General features: G+C 48.2%; 6 protein-coding genes across 6 annotated transcripts; 5 read left to right on the top strand and 1 right to left on the bottom strand.

Moving 5' to 3' along the window:
- Positions 1-1,328: 1,328 nt before the first annotated feature.
- Positions 1,329-6,141, top strand: MGYG_09177 (ATP-binding cassette transporter; the record flags this gene model as incomplete). The annotated part of the gene is made up of 6 exons (XM_003169662.1): positions 1,329-2,074; positions 2,133-2,300; positions 2,358-3,308; positions 3,384-4,260; positions 4,391-4,781; positions 4,892-6,141. 6 exons carry the CDS (start codon positions 1,329-1,331, stop codon positions 6,139-6,141), a joined length of 4,383 nt encoding a protein of 1,460 aa, XP_003169710.1.
- Positions 6,142-6,667: 526 nt separating this feature from the next.
- On the top strand, positions 6,668-7,025 carry MGYG_09176 (hypothetical protein; the record flags this gene model as incomplete). Its single annotated transcript, XM_003169661.1, has 2 exons — positions 6,668-6,766; positions 6,840-7,025. 2 exons carry the CDS (start codon positions 6,668-6,670, stop codon positions 7,023-7,025), a joined length of 285 nt encoding a protein of 94 aa, XP_003169709.1.
- Positions 7,026-7,611: 586 nt separating this feature from the next.
- On the top strand, positions 7,612-9,250 carry MGYG_07876 (CMGC protein kinase; the record flags this gene model as incomplete). Its single annotated transcript, XM_003169660.1, has 5 exons — positions 7,612-7,976; positions 8,039-8,361; positions 8,412-8,707; positions 8,794-8,956; positions 9,042-9,250. The coding sequence occupies 5 exons, from the start codon at positions 7,612-7,614 to the stop codon at positions 9,248-9,250; spliced, it is 1,356 nt and encodes a 451-aa protein (XP_003169708.1).
- A 225-nt stretch (positions 9,251-9,475) lies between these two features.
- MGYG_07875 (hypothetical protein) lies at positions 9,476-10,052 on the top strand (the record flags this gene model as incomplete). The annotated part of the gene is made up of 3 exons (XM_003169659.1): positions 9,476-9,664; positions 9,711-9,739; positions 9,797-10,052. The coding sequence occupies 3 exons, from the start codon at positions 9,476-9,478 to the stop codon at positions 10,050-10,052; spliced, it is 474 nt and encodes a 157-aa protein (XP_003169707.1).
- A 2,690-nt stretch (positions 10,053-12,742) lies between these two features.
- MGYG_07874 (hypothetical protein) lies at positions 12,743-13,081 on the bottom strand (the record flags this gene model as incomplete). Its single annotated transcript, XM_003169658.1, has 1 exon — positions 12,743-13,081. One exon carries the CDS (start codon positions 13,079-13,081, stop codon positions 12,743-12,745), a length of 339 nt encoding a protein of 112 aa, XP_003169706.1.
- A 3,879-nt stretch (positions 13,082-16,960) lies between these two features.
- On the top strand, positions 16,961-20,149 carry MGYG_07873 (hypothetical protein; the record flags this gene model as incomplete). The annotated part of the gene is made up of 4 exons (XM_003169657.1): positions 16,961-17,411; positions 17,440-17,704; positions 17,815-17,855; positions 17,976-20,149. 4 exons carry the CDS (start codon positions 16,961-16,963, stop codon positions 20,147-20,149), a joined length of 2,931 nt encoding a protein of 976 aa, XP_003169705.1.
- Positions 20,150-20,193: the final 44 nt, after the last annotated feature.

Raw genomic sequence — 20,193 nt, 5'->3', positions numbered from 1 at the left:
AGTTAGCTGGGTAACTATGTTCAATAAACAAAATATGGATTTGGTTTAAGCTAAATAAGGAAACCTCGGAATGGGCTTTTGGCCTGACTGGTACACTAAAGCGATGGCTGGGGAGAAGTCGCCCGTTAAACACTTGCCAAATGACTATCACAGTACTCCGTAGAGGTGATAGTAGCCGCCAGCCTAAGTTGTTCTTCTACAACACGAGCTTTCTCCTCGCATCCATTACGGCACCTGAGCTTTTCCCGGGCCTCGGAGGTGTAGACATCCTGCGTCGAGCATTCCCTCGCGCAACGTAAGTATAGGATAAAGATGAGAAAAGTGAAAGAAAAAGTAGAGAAGAAGGAGATGGAGCGACTTATATAGCCTCGGTGGAGCAGGGACAGGAATGTGAGACCAGGGCCGGAACCATTACCATTTAATTTTTTTCTCCCCAAGCGTCTCAGGAGGCGTCGACATGACGACTCCACCGTCAGAAAGGGGCGTTAACTAGTTACTCTATTGCACCGGCTAGGCAGGATGTGGGAGCCAGCTGCTCTCCCGTTCAAGAGCCCCTCCCCGTGTCTCCCCCTGCCGACCGTAGACAACTCCAAGGTCGTCGCGGTGAATGACATTTGGAAGGTGATAGCCAAGTTCGGCAACAGCGTAACCGTTAGTTAGCGAAGGCCTGGCGTTAATTTACCTCGAACGACACGTCCCCGAGGTTCCAGAGACGCGTAAGGAGAGAGGCCTGGGTAGAAGGAGAGAGAAAGCAAGGCTTACATAGGCAAGGTTGTAAAGTATTACCCATATAAAAAGGTGCTATTTAAAATACCTTTATTATTATTGGCTGCACGGTATTTGTTAGTTAGTTATAGCTTTACAAGCTAAAACAAATTTTGATACTCCGTAGTAGCGTGGTCGCCAACCTTAACTTGTCCGAGACTCGGCGGAAGAACCTCAACTCGAAATCTGCTTCCGCCGCAGAGCCCAATATTTACTCCCTGACGGCAAACGAATGATAATTACGACCGTGTTAGCTAAGTGGTAACTAGTTAGTTAGTGGATCAGAATGGCTGCAGCTCCGGGCACACGGCGGACTTGGACGACACCCATAGCAGTACTCGAGATATGGCTATACCCTGAACGTGTAGCCAAAATGATATATAATACAAAGCATACGGCAGTTTGCCAGCAGCCTCCGTGATATTCTCACCTGGTCATACTATCTTCGTCATTAGTGCCAGCTGCCATTATCTGCATCCTCTACGCGCGCTTTGCCATCGTGCTCAGAAGAAGGTTCAGACCGTTATCAATCCAAGAGCTGTTCTTTACCAGCGCAGACCACCATGCTGGCCACGCCACCCGAGAAGTTCAAAGAACACTGGATACCCGGTTCTCTCCCGTTAGCCCATGAGAGTGAGCAGGATGTTGCGGAGTCAATACAGTCCCACCATTCCACAGTACAGAAGCTTGCCCAGGAATACTCTATGAACAAATCCAATCCTGATAACCAACCTATATTCGGCGGCACTGACAGAGACTCGCCCTTGAATCCACACGGCAAAAAGTTCAACGCTCGTGCATGGGCTACAAATGTCTCAAGGGTCGCGAGGGAAAGTGGCCAAAGCTCTCGTCAGGTTGGTCTATGTTTCCAGAACCTCAATGTATTTGGCTACGGCACACCGGCCGACTACCAAAAGGATGTAGCCAATATATGGTTAGCAATTCCAAGTATAATTCGACGCTTCCTGTTTAGCACCTCGGGTCAGACGCAAATCGAAATTCTGCGTCAGTTCAACGGTATCATCCACCCCGGTGAGATGTGTGCTGTCCTCGGTCCCCCGGGCTCTGGCTGCTCAACTTTCCTTAAGACAATCTCAGGAGAAACGAACGGCATCTACATCAAAGATGGCTCGTATCTCAATTATCGCGGCCTTTCAGCTAAAGAGATGCATACAGCACATCGAGGTGATGCTATATACACTGCCGAGACCGACGTCCATTTTCCGGTGTTGACGGTTGGTGAGACATTGACCTTTGCATCCCGTGCACGCTGCCCACAGCAACTGCCTCAGGGCATTCCTCGGGACGAGTATGTATAATATAAGAGAAATTTTTTAAATCTTTCCTTCTGACTTTGTGCCTCATAGATACTGCGAGCATCTTCGCGATGTCGTCATGGCTATGTACGGTATTAGTCACACCGTCAATACCAAAGTAGGGGACCAGTTCATCCAGGGGGTCTCAGGCGGGGAACGCAAGCGCGTCACCATTGCAGAGGCAACACTAGCCAATGCTCCATTTCAGTGTTGGGACAAGTAAGTAAAGTTTCTATACCACAGTTCCTTTTCATTCATAACTAATGGTTATTCCAGCTCGACCCGCGGACTAGACTCTGCAAACGCTGTCGAATTCTGCAAAACTCTGAGGCTACAATCTGAGCTTTTTGGCCAGGCTTGTGCTGTTTCAATGTATCAGGCCCCACAAAGCGCCTATGATTTATTCGACAAAGTTCTACTCATCTATAACGGGCACCAGATATACTTTGGGCCTGTGTCCAAAGCTAAACAATATTTTACCAACCTTGGATTTGAGTGCCCGGAACGCCAAACAACCCCTGACTTCCTCACCTCCATGACGCTCCCTACGGAGCGCATCGTGCGTGCTGGTTGCAACCCCCCGCGGACTGTCGAGGAATTTGTCAAAGCCTGGCTGAATAGCACTGAGCATTTCACGCTACAGGCGGAAATTGAAGAATACAAAACGCAACATCCGATTGATGGCCCTGATGCCGAAGTCTTCCGACGACTCAAAAAGTCACAGCAAGCCCATGGCCAGCGTCTCGGCTCACCTTACATTCTGACCTACACCCAGCAGGTTCGCCTTTGTATGTGGCGCGGGTGGGCACGATTTAAGGCGGATCCGTGGCCGGCTATCTGGGTAATGGTTGGAAATATGATGATGGCCCTCATCATGTCTTCCTTATTCTACAACTTACCCTTAAACACGAGTTCCTTCTACGGTCGCTCTGTCGTCCTTTTTATGGCCATTTTGTTCAATTCCTTCTCCTCCATCCTCGAAGTTATGACGCTTTATGCTCAACGACCAATTGTGGAAAAGCATACCCGATATGCCTTTTACCACCCGTCTGCCGAGTCATATTCTTCCGTCCTAGTTGACTTACCTATCAAGATTACGAGCACGATATCTTTTAACTTGGTGTTTTATTTCATGACCAATCTCCACCGCACTGTTGAGAACTTCTTCTTTTACCTATTGGTCGTATTCCTTATTGTTTTGGGCATGTCTGGCATATTCAGGTTTATGTAAGTTGACGCGCTCTTGTTGCTCTTGACTCCGCGCTTCATGCATTGAGGTCAACCACTAATACAATATTTCAGCGGCTCACTGTCACGGACAGAACAACAGGCCATGGTGCCGGCATCAATAATGATGCTTGCTCTGCTTATCTTTACTGGATTTGTTGTCCCGATTGACTACATGCTACCCTGGTGTCGATGGATTCATTATCTGAACCCGGTGGCTTATGGATATGAGGCACTTATGATCAATGAGTTCCACGGCCGCAACTTTCCGTGCACCTCTTATATACCTGACTATACAAATACCTCATTGAATAATGTAGCTTGCAACGCTGTTGGAGCTATCACGGGTAGTACTTATGTGAATGGAGACCACTACATCAACACGGCATATCGCTACTACCGCAGTCATAAATGGCGTAATGTCAGCATTATTCTCGCCATGGCTGTTTTCAACCATCTCATATATTTCATTACTAGTGAGTATATTCGTGCCAAAAAGTCCAAAGGTGAGATCCTTGTTTTTCGCCGAGGCTTTGTACCCCGATCTTCAGTCAAAGGCAGCCATGATACCGAAAATTCGATATCCGTTCCAGTGCCAGTGGTAGCGTTACTAGAAGACCATTCATCCGAAGAAAAAAATGGCTTTCAAGGTTCTACTAGTGTGTTCCATTGGAGCAATGTATGCCACGAGATCAAAATCAAGAAAGAAACCCGGCGCATCCTAGACAACATTGATGGCTGGGTTAAGCCTGGCACTCTCACAGCCTTAATGGGTGTTTCCGGTGCCGGTAAGACCAGTCTTCTGGATTGTTTAGCTGAACGGCGCGCAGGTGTTGGCGCCATCACTGGCGAAATTCTGGTCAATGGGAAAATGCGAGACAGTGGTTTCCAGCGGAAAACGGGCTACGCTCAACAACAGGACCTCCATTTAGAGACGAGTACCGTTCGAGAGGTGAGTCTATATAACGTCCGGGTACATTAATCAATTGTACTTACACTGGAGCTTTTGAGTCCTCTTTTTGAAGTTACCCAAAAAGCTGCCTGATTCTACAGGAGTACTGATTTTTTTTTAACTCCTTCAGGCGCTGACATTCTCCGCACTTCTTCGACAGCCGGAAGGTACACCAAAGGCTGAGAAGCTCGCCTACGTTGAGGAAGTCATCAAAATGCTAGACATGCAAGGGTATGCCGATGCAGTTATCGGTGTTCTAGGCGAGGGCCTAAATATTGAACAACGTAAACGCTTGACTATTGGCGTCGAATTAGTCGCAAAGCCGCCTCTGCTGCTTTTTGTTGATGAGCCTACCTCAGGACTTGACTCTCAAACCAGCTGGGCTATTTTGGCCTTACTGGAAAAGCTATCCAAGGCTGGCCAGTCGATCCTTTGTACGATTCATCAACCATCCGCAATGCTCTTTCAGAGGTTCGACCGTCTACTCTTACTCGCAGAGGGGGGCAAACAAGTTTACTTTGGTCAGTAGCCCCAGTTCCCCAGCTAACAATATCCTTCCGTTGTTATTGGCAAGACGGCCTACTAGGCAGCTGTTTTGTATAAAGTACTAATATACACCATCAATACACAGGTGACATCGGCGAGAATTCTCAAACTCTTATCGATTATTTTGAGGGTAATGGTGCTGCCGCTTGCCCACTTAGTGCCAACCCAGCTGAATGGATGCTTGAGGCCATTGGTGCTGCTCCTGGGAGTTCCTCCGATATTGACTGGCATCAAACATGGCGTTCCAGCCCCGAATACCAGGCTGTTCAGGAAGAATTGACACGCCTTAAGGTGAATGGATTAGATCAACCACCGGGTGATGTGACTGGCTCAGCCTCCCACAATGAGTTTGCTGCACCGCTATGGCAGCAATTTCTTGTTGTTACAGAACGCGTGTTCCAGCACACTTGGCGATCGCCCTCCTACATCTACTCCAAGCTTCTGCTCTGCATCACTACTAGTCTATTCATCGGTCTAGTCTTTCTTAATGCACCCCTTACCATACAAGGACTTCAAAATCAAATGTTTGCAATTTTCGAGATGATGAGCCTTGTTGGACAGCTGGTCGATCAACAAATGCCAAGTTTTGTTGCACAGCGCTCTTTATATGAGGTGCGCGAACGCCCTGCAAAAACTTACTCCTGGGTAGTCTTTATGGCCAGTCAGATTATCTCTGAGATACCTTGGAATACCCTTGCCTCAGTCTTCATGTGGGCGTTTTTCTATTTCCCTGTTGGCCTTTATAAGAATGCTGCGGCTGCCGGCCAGGGCAACGAACGGGGGTGGTTAATGTGGCTACTGTTCTGGCAGTTTCTGCTTTGGGTTTCCACCTTTGCCCATATGTGTATCTCCTTCGCCGGCTCTGCTGAAGATGGCGGCAACATTGCCAATTTTCTTTTTGTTCTTGTGTTCTTTTTCTGCGGCGTGCTGGCTTCGCCCGCGCAAATGCCTCGATTCTGGATATTCCTATATCGAGCCTCGCCATTGTCATATTGGGTCTCGTCAGTTCTGTCTACAGGCCTAGCTAACGTTGAGGTTTCGTGTGCGACTAATGAGTTCATTCTCATTAATCCACGCGATGGTCAGTCATGCGGCGAGTATATGGCTGACTATATATCAAGGTTAGGCGGATACTTATTGGACCCCGACACGGTGGACACCTGCCAATACTGCAAGATCAAGGATACAAACATATTCCTCGAACATGTGAGCTCATCCTACGATACGAGATGGCGAAATTTTGGTATTATATGGGTGTACATAGTTTTTAACATTGTGGCAGCCATAAGTCTTTACTGGCTTGCAAGGATGCCCAAGGGAAGAAAGGCGCTGTGAGCAGTGCTGTATCTCGCCCAGATTTATAGACAAGGTAAGTAAAAGGGTAGCAGTGTATAAATTGTGATTCCCATGTTATAAGAAGAGCACAGCATAGTAATGTATAATATCTTGCCCTGGTCGGGAATATCAATCTCCATTCAATTTATATGTAACAATAGGTTAAGAAGGGACACCCTTCCGACGACTTCATCCGAGACAAGTGAAAAATCATAATCTCAGCGTCAAATTTAGCTAAAGTTATATATGCAAAGGAAATGTTACTATATCGTTCAATACACACCATTCCCAAGGGTTATGCATAAACCATAGCCGGCCCCAAGCTAACTTGTGTAGTTATGGACAAAACAGTCCACCCCTTGGTACGTGCGCGCACCCGAGTCAGTCTATGCGCAACCTCTCGATAAGAATGTAGATATGTGGAGCGTTGGCTGTTTAGTTAGTATCCATCCGCGTCAAAAGGTGTGAGAAAACTGCTGACAGAAAGATCTAAAAGATATTCGAAATTATCATAGGAAGGACATTCATGAATTCCTTCATAGCAGACCGGAAGAGCATGGTCGTTGGCTTGAAACGAGTCCTTGGACAACCGCCATTAAAGTGGTATAACGCCTCGGGAAGCAATGTTCGAAATATATTTGATAGTACCCCCGCCCTAGATATGGGATTCTGAATATCTTGAACTCAACTACAATCAGGATGACGATAAGCTCTTAGCCTTTGACGGCTATGAATTCGAAGAAAAATTTTCTGTTGAAGAATACGAGAAGCTGCCACCAGAGTTCACTGAGACAGACCTGATGTCCCTGACGGAGATTTTATCTGGGCCACTCGGATACGAGCCCCAAGGGAGAGGTACACCAGCAGAGCTCTTTCTGGCCTAGATAAGTGACATGATTTATTGGCCTAGGCCCTTAGTCTAGGAGTGAGTCAAGAGCTAGTTTATAAGGTATTATTGTACTAATAGTAGTGAGTAACCTAGAAGGTGTGGGTGTGGCTTTCAGGTTAAGGACATCAAAGGACACTTAACTAACTATTGGCTGTGGTTGAGGGATAACATTGAAGGTATGCTCGATTCTGCTGCTTGTGTATTCTGGCTGTGAGACTATATAGCAGGCCATGGTAGCAAGCATATCATGGTTAGTGATGGCGTCACCAGCGTAGTAGTGGGCAGGAGTAGTAGGATAGTGCAGAACATCAATCTTGATGCTCCTGCCCATATATTTTTGGTAGTAGCATCACATTGAATGGCCGCCAGCATTTAGGGGCAAAAAGAACAAGTTAGCGCCCAGCCACCAGTTATGAGACATGGCGGTGGCCAATAAGAAGTGAATATTCTAACTAAGGAGGACGTGGCGCTGAACGCGGGTTCAAACACTAACTGTTCAAGTACCTCACGCTCTACTCTAACATTCCCAGGGACGACAAATTCGTCCACTATTGGGAGAAAGGGCTAGCCATACTCTCAATATGAAAAGAGCTGTACAAACCGCTCGGAATATTCGGATACCCTATATTCGTCAAAGTTTCGCCATTACTGCGCCGTTGGCGTCTTGTTTTCAGCAAGTTTCTTCCTTTCCTGGTCTGCGACCTACACGTGCGCATTATACGGCAATGTCCTCGTCGCAATGGACATCAACGCCCCGAAATTTTTCAAAGGCCGGTACCGATTTAATCGATCAGTTATTAGAATTTGAAGAGGAGACTCTACCAACGTATCGACCTGAGAAATATTACCCAGTTCATCAAGGGGAGGTGCTCCACAATAGGTATCAAATGCTTGCTAAGCTGGGCTACGGGGTGACCTCAACTGTTTGGTTTGGTAAAGATCTACTGTGGGCGTAGCCAAGTTTCCGTTAGAACGATCCATACGATTCTAATGGAAGGACTAAATTAGTGATTCCAAATACGTCGTTTTGAAGGTCTATGTAACGGGCCAGGAAACGAATCATGAACTGCAAGTTTACGAACGTATGAACTCGGTGCCAACAGGACACCCAGGGAAAAGGTTCATTCGCAAACTCCTTAACCATTTCTCCATTGAAGGGCCTCATGGCTGGCATGTCTGCCTTGTACATGAACCACTGGGAATTAGTGCAAGCGAGCTGATGCAGTGGATTCCGGGTCAGGCAATGACTCTTGAAGATTTGAAACCTTGCATCAGGCAGCTACTTGTCATTTTGGATTACCTGCACTCTGTGCCCAATGTCATCCATACCGGTAATACCCATCCCCCTACCTTTGGAACCGCAGGGCTGATTCTGATAAAGACCTTCAATTGAAAAATCTACTACTCCCCGCACCAGATGACAAGACGCTTTCATCCTTTGAAGAAAAGGCAGTTGAGGCACCATCACCAAGGAAGGTGCTAAAGGACCAAACAATATATAAATCTTCAAGATTCCCACTAAGTAATGGTATACCTCTGCTTAGTGACTTTGGTGAAGCTCGGTTTGGCGACAAGGAGCACGTTGAGGATATCATGCCGAAAGTCTACAGGGCCCCCGAGGTTATCTTGAAAATGAAGTGGGATCATAAGGTGGACATTTGGAATGTTGCCATGGTTGTGAGTTTTGCACATCTCTTGTCTGTAGTTTAGAGGACCCTTGTGCTTCCATTTTTTGCATCCTTACTAACCTCATCTATACGAAGGCATGGGATTTAGTTTGCTCCCACACTCTTTTTGATGGTAAAAATCCCGATGGCATTTTTGATGACCGGGTCCACCTAGCGGAGTTGGTTGCAGTTCTGGGGGCCCCGCCACCTGAGTTCCGTGGAAAGAGCAAGCTTACTTCGGTTTTCTGGGATGAGTCTGGTATGATTGTAGCCCTTTATGGCTTTCACTTGTGCGTTTTAGAGCCATAATGAGGTGCCTCACTGATGTTTCCCTTACTCAATAGGCAACTGGAAGGAATTGGCCCCTATTCCCAATATAACTCTACAAACTTTAGCAACCGAAATTCGTGGTGAGGACAAAGAGGGGTTTTTACGATGGCTTCGAGCTGCTCTGCAGTGGAACCCTAAGGATAGGCCTACAGCGATAGACCTCCTCTATGATGAATGGATGATGAAGGGACTTAAGCTACGGAAAGCCAACGGAAGCAACTGATGGAAAAGGCAAGAGGGTTGTTTCTGTATTTAAGTAGGGATGGGCGGTGCCATTTACGAGCCATAGTAGGAAGCAATGATACTAACTACCCAGATACGGCGGGCTGGTTGCCTAAACCTTGTGTCTAGAGCCATGTATTTGCACAGAAACCCCACGGAAGTATGACATCTGACATATTAAAACTACGACTTTTCTACACGTTGCCCATATTGATTTATCCCTAAAATGGGCCATAATATTGCTAGGGTTTTCCAAACCTCCTCTAGGGCCCTTCTCCGATATGTGGGCGTCCCTATTGAGGAGCTCGTGGTCAGCAATGGCACAGCAATGGCACAGCAATGGCACAGCAATGGCACTGACGGTGGGCAATGGTCAGCCGTGACGGATTCAGTTTGCAATGAAATTGAAAAAGCTGTGAGTAACTTATCAAAAAAGGAACGAAGATGCTGACTCTGTTAAGGATCCACGGATAGTCGCTGCAAATATTCAGTATGCGTTCTTCTCGTGCTTACAGCGTGTTCTAAACTAATACCAATTTTCTCATAGAGGTTCTAGGGCTCATGTATCCTCTAAGGATAGGAGTGATAACCAGAATGTCATAACCGTCGGGCTAGAGACTCATACAGGTACACGCATTGGCTCGCTCCATGTCCATCTAGATGGCACTTTCAAGTTTTTTCCGTCCAGTGCTGGCAAGGAGGGAGGATATGGGTCAAAAATTGCTAGCGCCGGAATCAAGGGCTTTATTCCAACTGACAGCGGTTTTGAAAACATGGGTGAACAGAGCTCGTCCTCCAAATGAGACCTGGAGGCCTGCCAATGGCATAAAGAAGGATTTTCAGATGAGGTCAGGGGCCGTGGATGATTCATGTACACATATGTATCCGTTATTTAAAGCTTGGGCCTCGTTAATATAACTAGCTTGTGTGGGTGTTACTATATTGATTCTCTAGTATTATCAACGCCCATGATATCTGTTGCTATTTCCTAGCAATTGATTGCAAGGCTTAATTTCACAACATTCAAGTGAAAGGGCAGGGTTTAACTTAGTCTACTGGACAGCCTCCTTTATCGAATGTATCATGCAAGGTACTTACTGTTTTCACAGAAAGATATGAGAACATTTCCTTGATATTCGAGTCAGGTTCAAGCTTATGTATGGCTCGGATGCTTGATTGGGCCGACGAGCTCGCTGCACGTTTAAACGGAGTGAGCTTTGAGGAATTTTGCAGATTGAAATTTGCAACCCTTGAGAATGACTTCGACAACCGTCAACTCCGAAAAAGTGTAGACATACTCCAACGACGCGTTGCGTTCTATGAATGCACTCGGCCTCTGATCAACATCACAAAATTGGAACAAATTTGTCCATATGATTCTTAGTTGACAGCAGACCAGTATTGCAGAAAAATAGCGTGGACGAGATTTCAAGCCACAAGCTATCGCAGGCGATGAGTTGCATGAATTGCTATCTGGACCTATCCGCGCTTCACGGGACTCAGCTATCGATATGGAGGCGGGAAATATCGAGAATGCTAGTGCTGGGCAAGTGTATGTAGACGGCAGCCTTAGTAGGAGGTCCTAGCATGTTTTGGTGGGTTAACCACTAGGCAGGCATTGCTGTGGCGAACATCATACAGGTTATTCAGCATCTGATGTACGATTAGAGGAGTTAGTGACTGCGTTTGAGATCTTATGAAGGTGTGGGTATCTTTGCTGCGAACGGTACCTCATTCCGAGAGACACTCTTGCAGTCAAGAGGTTGGGCCATTCCCTGTATTCGCAAATTTAACGCAATATTTAATAGATATGTATAAGTAACATCAATCTAAGGATTAGTTACCTTATCTACCTAGTGCCTACTCCCTATTTTTAAAACACCATCAGTTTAGTCTATAGGTATAGGCATCACCAAACACCTGTGGGTTAAGCCAATACGGAAGTTCAGTTGTGAGGGCGGAGAGGACCAATAGATCCGGTCGGGGTAGCGAAGTGACGCCAGGAAGGATATCGACAGCAGAGCTAGTCAAAGCTAACATATAGCATTAAAGCTGACAAAATGGGGACAATATATGGCTAGCTGTGATCCTACAGACCCTGGAAAAAATGGCAAAATAGCATGAAAAAGGAGCCCAGGGAAAGTTAACAATGGCTCCCGTCTACGAAAGGTATAAATTTCAGCCAGTGAAGTTGTAAGAATATCCATCCGTATGAAACAGCGTCATAGACTAGAGGACGTAAGAGATTGGCTAGAAGGTCAATTAGCATTGGGTTAAAAAGGGACAAGGGAGCGGGCGGCAAGCAAAACGCAACGGCCCCGGAGCCCGTTTGGCCCACTTCATGCGGCTGTAGGTTTCTTAACCGCAAGGATACAACTCTGGTAGCGGCTGCCAAGAGCGGGACAAAAGGGGATTTTCAGTTACAGGTAGCGCGTAATGCGAAAGACGCCTTGCTGCAGGTTGATAGGCGGAGAGCGCTTCGTAGCCGGGCATCTTGACGATAACAGCTCCTAGCTGTCCCGCCAACGCCAAACAAAGGTGTAAACCCAAATGGATGATGCCGTCCAAGAAAGGCAGCATAGTTATTATGTTATTCAATTATCTGTCTTGTTTTAATTGGTTTTCCCTTTTCAACATCAAGAGAGAAAGACGAGGTAGCGCTTATATCACATGATAGTTAAGGCAGACGCGCGCTTAATTGCGGTGCCCAAAACTGCGCGTGGCAAGCGTAAAAGAGGTCACAGGCCTCTCCCGCCTTTTATTATTCCTTTTTTTTTTTTTATTTCTTTTCAACGTCAAACAACAAAATGGAAAATAAAAACACCAGAAGGAGGAAAGAAGATAGGAAGAGAGAAGAAGGGGAGCACATAAAGGAGTCTAAGCGAGGTACCAGGTGGCCCCGTCTGTCTCTCGCGCTGATGGAAATTTCATGCGCAAGCTTCTCGGCTGCGGCGCAGGCCCGCCCTATGTGTCGCGACGCCCCTGGTCACGGAGGAAAATGATAGGCGGTTAGCGACAGATTGTCCGAAGCACAAAAAAAGGCAAACCCCCTTGGGCGCCTAATCCCAGAATATCCCGGTTGTCCAGGGCTGGCGCGAACCTCCTGAGACGGCTGTTGATGCAGCTTTTACGGAAACTCATTGGCAACCAGCGACTCTCAGCTTGCAATTGTGACAACGTTAAAACACATTCCATTCCATTCAATTCAATCTCGATCCACTAGCTAGTCCAAGTCTCTGCTCCACGCAGTCATCGCTAGTCCGAAGCCTATGCTATCCTTATTATCCCGAAAGATGTTGCAAAATTATGATATAATCAACAAAAGAAGAAGTAGAAAAAAGCCAAAAACACATGAGAAAGGAAAAGCAATTAAAGAAAGCGTTATTACATGATATCGTCAGCAGTTGATACCTCCCCAATTTTTTGCATACTGGACCAACTCTCCATTCACCCTCAAATTTTGGCCCCCGCATATGTTCCTGGTCGTTTGTGCTCACTTGCCAATAGATCTCTGTTTCATTTGTCTCTCATGCTCCAATTGGTTGATTTCCTGTTCGAAATCTTTGACCATGGCCTGAGATTTCTCCATGGAAGCTTTCATGACGCTTCCCTCGCGGCGCCACCGGTTGATGCGCTCAACCTCCGTGTTGCGTCTACGGTGCTTGGTTTGGATCTTCTCGCAAAGCTTGCAGATGGCTTGAATGTTCTCGGTGTTGTGGACGAGTTTCATACCGCAGGTTTCGCCCATTCGGTATTCGTGGTTGCACTTGGCAGCAAAGTTGCCCCAGGCCCAATCGCCGCAAAGGAATCTCTTCTGGCTGTAGAAGCACATGGTGACTTTGAAACACTCTTCATCAGCCTTATATACCCTTCGAGCTTTTAATGCACACTTACCGCTTTATTCTGTTTACTCCTTGCTGTTTTCTCGACGTTTCAAGCTTTGCTTCTGTGGACCTGATGGTAGATCAAGTCCCTGACCGTGGAAGGGGTTTGTTGGGCAAGGCAAAGTTTGACTATTGAGGAGAGAAGTATTGATGAAGTGGGAAAAAGTGGTACTTGTGGCTGCCTTGTGAGTTGATGATGTCGATGGGAAATGTGTTGTGCTTGTTATTGCTGATGCTGTTTGTCTGTGGTTGTCTGTTTTGTTGGTGATAAATCTTCTCGATTCTCGGGGAAAGATGGCGATATTTATGCCTCGACGTGGAGAGCACCTTTGAATATCTTGATACCACGTCCGTCCTGCATGTTGAGGGATGGGCGACCGTCGTGTTCGCATCATTGCTGCCCGCCTTCACTGGCCTTGGATGGTTCTGTTAGTTTGGCCGTCTGTCTGCCCGTCTCTCTTCTGATGCCCTTGTCTGCATCTCCTCAGCTTGGCTTCCTTCTGTCTTGCCATCAGCTGTGGAGTGCTCTGAGAACCTTTTTCACATTTGCCTCATGCATTCGCAACTTGGCCTAAACACCCTTGCATGCTGTGTAAATGCGATCCGGTTTAGCACGGTTGACCAGATGTCGTGGACACTCCCTTGGCCAACGACCACCCTTCTGTTCAGTTGAAGATCTATCAATTAACTTTTTGGCCCATGCTCGCTTTTCTCCTAAGGGGGTGTCGCAAGCCCTCTGCATGTTTTTGCGTGCTCCTATTCTACTTCATAACCCCTGCATCTTTTGCTCCACCTCGGTCTTCCTCTGAAACTCAGCTTTGAGAATGGAGAGAAAAGAAGCCGGTTGTACTACTCTTGTCAATGTGATCTCGTCGACATTGCTGCAGCATCCATCCCACTATCCAGTGGGTCCGACACACCTTCTTCCCCCCCTGTCATTCCAATATCAAAGGCTATTACAATGAGGCTGGCCACATACTATGTCGTTCACGGGATTAGATCCAATATACCCCCTCCCCCTCCCCTCCTCAACTTCTCCTCTCTTCCTGTTATTCTCTGGCCACCAATAGACCGGCTTGCTCGAAACGAATTCGTCTTACATACAGTTTCACCACTGAACGGTCTCATCCAATTGATATGGTCCATGGGGGGTGTTCAGATCCCTTTTTCAGCTCGTTTTCAAGTCAATCAAACTTTTCTCTCTCCCTCGCCCTGCTGCAGCCTATGTGCAGTGTGACAGAGAAAACAGATTTCATCATCATGACCGGATGATTGATCCCTTCCAATAAATTGAGACGTGTTGAGTGAAAACCCGGACGCCCATTTCTCCACTAACGGGCCGGAGAAACGAAACCAAGCAATATTATCCAATTCCTAGTTATGATAATAATTATTTCCGTCCTCTTTCTTGCCTGTGCGCAAGACCATACATCCGATTGCCCCATCCTTCTCTCGCTTGGAAAAACCAGATTTTGATGTGGCAAAAGAGCAGGATAATTTCTGTCTCCCCCTGTCGATGAGGCCAGAAACTTCGTGGGCCTGCCTGGAGCCGGATTGCCCCCCGCTATCAACTGACTTGACTGTCATAGAATGTGCTCGGTTGTACAGACTATTAAGTGCATGAATCTCAGCTGATCGGATGATGCGGCGTCGATGAACCTAACCAGGCAATTCTACCCCTTCTACCCCCTTTTGAACCTTGCATTAACTACACCAGAACACGAAAACTTGAACTCACGGTTTAGGAGAAAAGGAGGCGAGACGGCCCCCATTCCTGCCTTGGACAGGCTGGATCGGATAAAACGGTTCAGCTGGATGATATGACATGGATAGTGATGACACCAAGCTAGTCCTCTCCAGACGGTCTGACGTGGCAGCCTCTGGATTGATCCGACATCTTCTCCATGATCATGATGATATGAGAATTATGATGATTATGGAGTAATATTAGCTTAGTAAAGCGCCAGGACCCTATCAAAAGATTTCGCTTCTGCTCCCTAGAACAAGTGAGGGATGCCCCCAGGTTTCACAATGAAAATGCCTGTCGAATAATTCATTGACGTCTGACACACTTGCAGAGGAATGAAATACCCTAGCTAGGCTATGTCGTCGCGGGCGAGAGCACTGCCACCGGTATCACAGTTCACAGTTCACAGTGCACCACAGCACACTACAGCACCATCACTATACCATGTCTGAGAAGCAAACAGGGATCTTATCTGTCTTCATCTGGAATCTTTCCCCCTCCAACTGTCCACTCTTGAGTTGATATCGAGAGCCTGACACTGCTGTCTGCCACCATTTGACAAGAAAGAAGAGCCAAACCGAGCATAGCAAAATAACAGCAATATTCACAGTAGCATGAACGTTGAAATTGAATTTTGGATGCACCGACCAACGGACCCATCGTGCCGGGTCGAGGTTACTCAGCTGATCTTAACACGGACTAGCGGAAGCTTGCGCTGCATAAAGTGTCCGAAGGGCAAATCAGACGGGAGGAGACACAAGAACACAACGATCTTCCCCGGAATGCATCTACATCCCTGACAAACAAGGAGACTGCATATTGCAGAATTTCAGGGTGAAAAGGAAAAAGAAAGCAAGCAAGAAAAAAAAATTAATGCAATGCGGCCAGCTGCACGGCCGGAGCAAACCTTGAGCGGGAGCCGTGCCTGATCTATGTTGATCAACCAGCCGCAGCTGTCAGATGTTTTCTTTTTCCTTTTGTTTTTTGTTCTTTTTACCCTCATACTTCGGGCTCCAGCGAAGACTTGAGATAGAGCAAGGCTGATGATCCCTAAGCTGTCAACTGTCAAGCTGGGCCTTTTTCTTTTCTTTTTTGTTTCCTGTCCTGTACTGTTTGCTTTTCCACTTGCTTCTTGCCTCCGCATTCATTTGACTTTGGGAGGCGTTTGAGTTCGTGGACGGTTCAATATCACTCTCGTTCTCGCTTAGCTTTCTGTCAATTGATGTCGATAACCATGGGCATTGATGTTGATGTTGAAATCTGCTACGTGCATGGTTCCAACTGCATTGATTTCTTTTACCTAACTAGCTGCAGCTCAATGCATCTCCTCTCTTTTTCTTTTTTTCTTTTTTGAGGGTTCAACCTGTCCGTCTGCAGGTTGAATGAGGCTGCCTGCCTTCTCCCTACCTCTCCGCTTCCCTGTCTCCTCCTCATATACCTCCCCTGTCTGTTTTTCAGGCTGCTGAGTACTGCTGTATCCAACGGCTAAGCAGGGTCTAGTTATTGTCCTTGTTAATGCGGACCAGGCACTCTTGATTATCCCTTGGCTATCCTCATTGCTACGCCGCCGAAAGGGCCTCTAGCATGCCTACGGTCTGGCAAACTAGCTGTTGACGTGGCTAGTCTACTTCACTCAACCATGGAAAGGCTGTCAACTGAATATTGAGTCAGGCATCACCACTTCCCCGTCCGGCCTGCTACCTGCATCCTGCACCTCTACCGCCTCCACTATCACTTCAACTGCCACTTCTGCCATCTGCACCCACTATCTGCACCCAATGCATGAGGCTTAAGCTCTCCACTTCCTGCTTGCTTGCCTGCCCCATGTCTTCTGCCTCACTTCTACCTAAGAGCCGCTATGCATGCTGCCTGACTGCGCTGCGCCCCGACTAGCCTACTAGGACTATCTATCTGCCAGGCCTACCTACCTACCTGGCCTACATGACCTACCAAGCAACCATGCTCCTGTCTACGGCACATCAACACCTTGTCCTTGTTACCTAAGCAGTAACTTGCTGGTAAACTGGTTACCTCGGCAACGCTAAGAACTCCATCCAATCAAGGAAGAGCACCACGTGACATGACGTCATCCCCCCCCTTCAGGAAGCAGGGAGAAGAAGAAGGCGAGAGAAGGAAAGCATCGAGTATCAGGGCAGAGAGCAGACACCTATCGACATCTACATCTACCTGTCTATCAAACCATCTATCAAACTATCTAAGAAGTGTACTCCTTCTAGAAGGGTCACCTATCGAGTCTAAGATCATGTTGCAGCTTCGCCTTCTACGGCCAAGTCTAGCCAGTCTACCACTGCTACCAAGCCTAAGACCACATCCTACCGTTACAACGACAAGAGCGGCCAGTAGTGACTCTAGCGGCGGCATCAACACCGACCGAGGCGAGTACTCTAAGAGCGGCGGGGACAGCGAGGTAGCGGCCCAACGAAGCGCCTATGACATCTGCTACCGCGACCCTGCCGATGTCCGGACGGCCTCTGACCGCGAGGAAGAAGCCAACGGCCACTACGGCCGCCGTCCGCTAGAGGTCAGCCCGGCCAACAGAGAGATCTCACGCTTCACTGACGAAGGCGGAGGGCAGCACGACGAAGAAGCTCGGCCGAGCAAGAGGGTGTCGCCGCGCAAGGGCAGACAGTTGGACTATGGAGGAGCGGACATCACCAGCCATCGCAGCAAATAGCCTGACTATCTTCCCTTTCACCTCTTTCTCTTTCTCTCTCTCTCTGTCTCTCTTGTCTCGCATCTCTTATCCCGTCAAGTATCTACTTCCATTGACTACTTCATCTACGGCCTCTCTACTTCCTCTTTTGTCATTTAGGGCTTAGGGCTAGGGCTCACCCCTTACCTATTATTAATCCAATGCTTACTAAGATCACGCAATCCCCTGTAAAAATTTACAACGCATGAAAACGCGCAAAGTTGGCCGAAAACAGTAAGAGCAGTAAAAGTGAGTAAAAACAGCTGAAGATGGCGTGATAGAAAGAGAATTTCAATAGAGGAAGTTAGCCGGTGATTAGTAGTAGCAGTAGCACGAGGAAGATACCTGATAACTAAGATGAGATAAGATGAGGATAGATAAGGGGGAGAAGAAAAGGACGAACATGCGTTCTTCTCTTCACTTCCTCCTTTCTACTCACTCTCTCCTTATTCTCTACTCCTACTAATACTACTAATACTCCTCCTACTCTCTTTACTCTTTATTAATACCACTGATACTATCACGACGGCCTCTACGATGGCATCTACCCTAACCTCTACCAGACTGGGTGCTGGTAGCCTCGCGTTGGGCTTCCTAGGGGAGAGACAGAAGCTGAAGAGAAAGAGAAGCGAAAAGGAAAAGGACAGAGCAGCCAGAGTGGTCGTGCCAGTCAGGGCCTTGGGCTGCGTCAGGGCGAGTCTCGAGCAGGCTGCCCTGCTGTCTCTGCCGTTGGTGGTGCACCTGGTTGGCGACGAAGACAGCAGCGTCGAGGATAGTGATGCCTGCGTCGAGATGGCAGCAGAGTTGGGTGTGACTCTGATAAGCTGCCGTCAGGGAGAGGAGAAGGAGACGACGGCGTTGGCAGTGCAGGTTGCTCCGTCGATGGTGCTTCACATGGACGCCGCAGTGATACCAGCCGAGGAGGATGCAGTCTATGACTTGCCGCAGAGAAAAGGAGACCACAAAACCACAAGTGACCAGTATGAGTACTACGGGCCTGAAGATGCTGTCTCGGTGGTGGCTGTCTTTGGCCATGCTGCTGCTAGTGATGCACTCAAGGCAACGGGAGTGATGGTCGTCAAGTTCTGGCCTGTAGAGGCAGAAGAGATCGTCAAGGTGATTCCAGGGACAGTCAAGACGGTGGGAGTGCTTGGAGGACAGCAGGAGTCGCTCTTCAGGCAGATGCTCCCTCTCAGCCTTAGAGTGTCCCTCGTGAGCCTGACCGCGAGGACTCTGGCTGAATTCACTGGGACGCTGGCCGAACAGCAGACAGAAGACAAGGAGGAGAAGATAGTCGTGGAAGAAGAACAACAGGAAGTAGAAAATAAGGTCACCGTTGAAGACATTACCAAGGGGCTTCTCTTTAAGGAGGCACTTGGGGCGAAGACGACCTTACCAAAACTCCCTGTCAAGACCTACGCAGTCACCGTCAAGGAGAATCGCAGACTTACACCGACACACTATCACCGTCACATCTTCCACCTAGAGCTGGACCTGGGTGACTCAGGGCTTACCTATGAGATAGGAGAGGCACTGGGAGTGCACCCTGAGAACTCACGTGAAGAAGTGGAGGAGTTTGCTGCTGCCTACCCCTTGGACCTGGATGAGATAGTCAGTTACCAGACAGAAGAAGGCAGACAGGCACAGACAGTCTACCAGGCACTCAGGAGACTGGACCTCTGGGGCAGGCCTCCCAAGAAGTTCTACCTCGACCTCAGCGAGCATGCTACCGACACCAAGGAAAAGGAGAGACTGGCCTACCTTGCATCCCCAGCTGCCAAAGACGAGTTCAAGCAACGTTCAGAGGTCGACATGCTGACCTATGCCGACATCCTCCAGGAGTTCCCTTCAGCCAGACCTGCATTCACCACGTTGGCTGCTATGGTAGGCCCCGTGAAGCGAAGAGAGTACTCTATTGCTTCCTGCCAGCGTCTTGCTCCCTCAATAGTTGCCCTCATGGTCGTCGTCGTCGGATGGAAGGACGGTCGTGGCAGGGCTCGCTCCGGACATGCATCAACATACCTCTCCAGAATGTCTCCCGGTGCCCCCCTGACGGTCAGCGTCAAGCCCAGCGTCATGAAACTCCCCACCGATCCCATGGCACCGCTCATCATGGCCGGACTGGGTACAGGTCTCGCTCCCTTCCGTGCCTTTGTCCAACACCGCGCCCTAGAGAAGTCTCTCGGCAGGGAAGTTGGTCCTGTTCTCCTGTACATTGGAGCCCGCCACCAGCGGGAAGAATACTGCTACGGCGAAGAGTGGGAGGCCTACGCTGCCTCGGGGGTCATCACTCTGCTTTCCACGGCCTTTTCACGAGACCAGCTACACAAGGTCTACATCCAGGACCGCATGAGACAGACTCTCCCGCAGATAGCTGATGCTTATCTCGCTAAGCACGGCTCGTTCTATCTGTGTGGACCGACATGGCCTGTCCCTGACGTTACCGCTGTCCTAGAGGAAGCGGTGGCCTCTCTCTCGGTAGATACGAAAATAGACACACGCGCTGAGATGGACCGGCTCAAGGACCAGCACCGCTTCGTGCTAGAGGTTTACTAGACTTCACTCTTCGGGATTATTTCGTTAGTAATTACTTTTAATAC

This window comes from Nannizzia gypsea, genomic scaffold (genome assembly GCF_000150975.2).
Source record: "Nannizzia gypsea CBS 118893 supercont1.8 genomic scaffold, whole genome shotgun sequence".
NCBI lineage: Eukaryota > Fungi > Ascomycota > Eurotiomycetes > Onygenales > Arthrodermataceae > Nannizzia > Nannizzia gypsea.
This window is presented reverse-complemented; position numbering and strand designations above follow the sequence as displayed.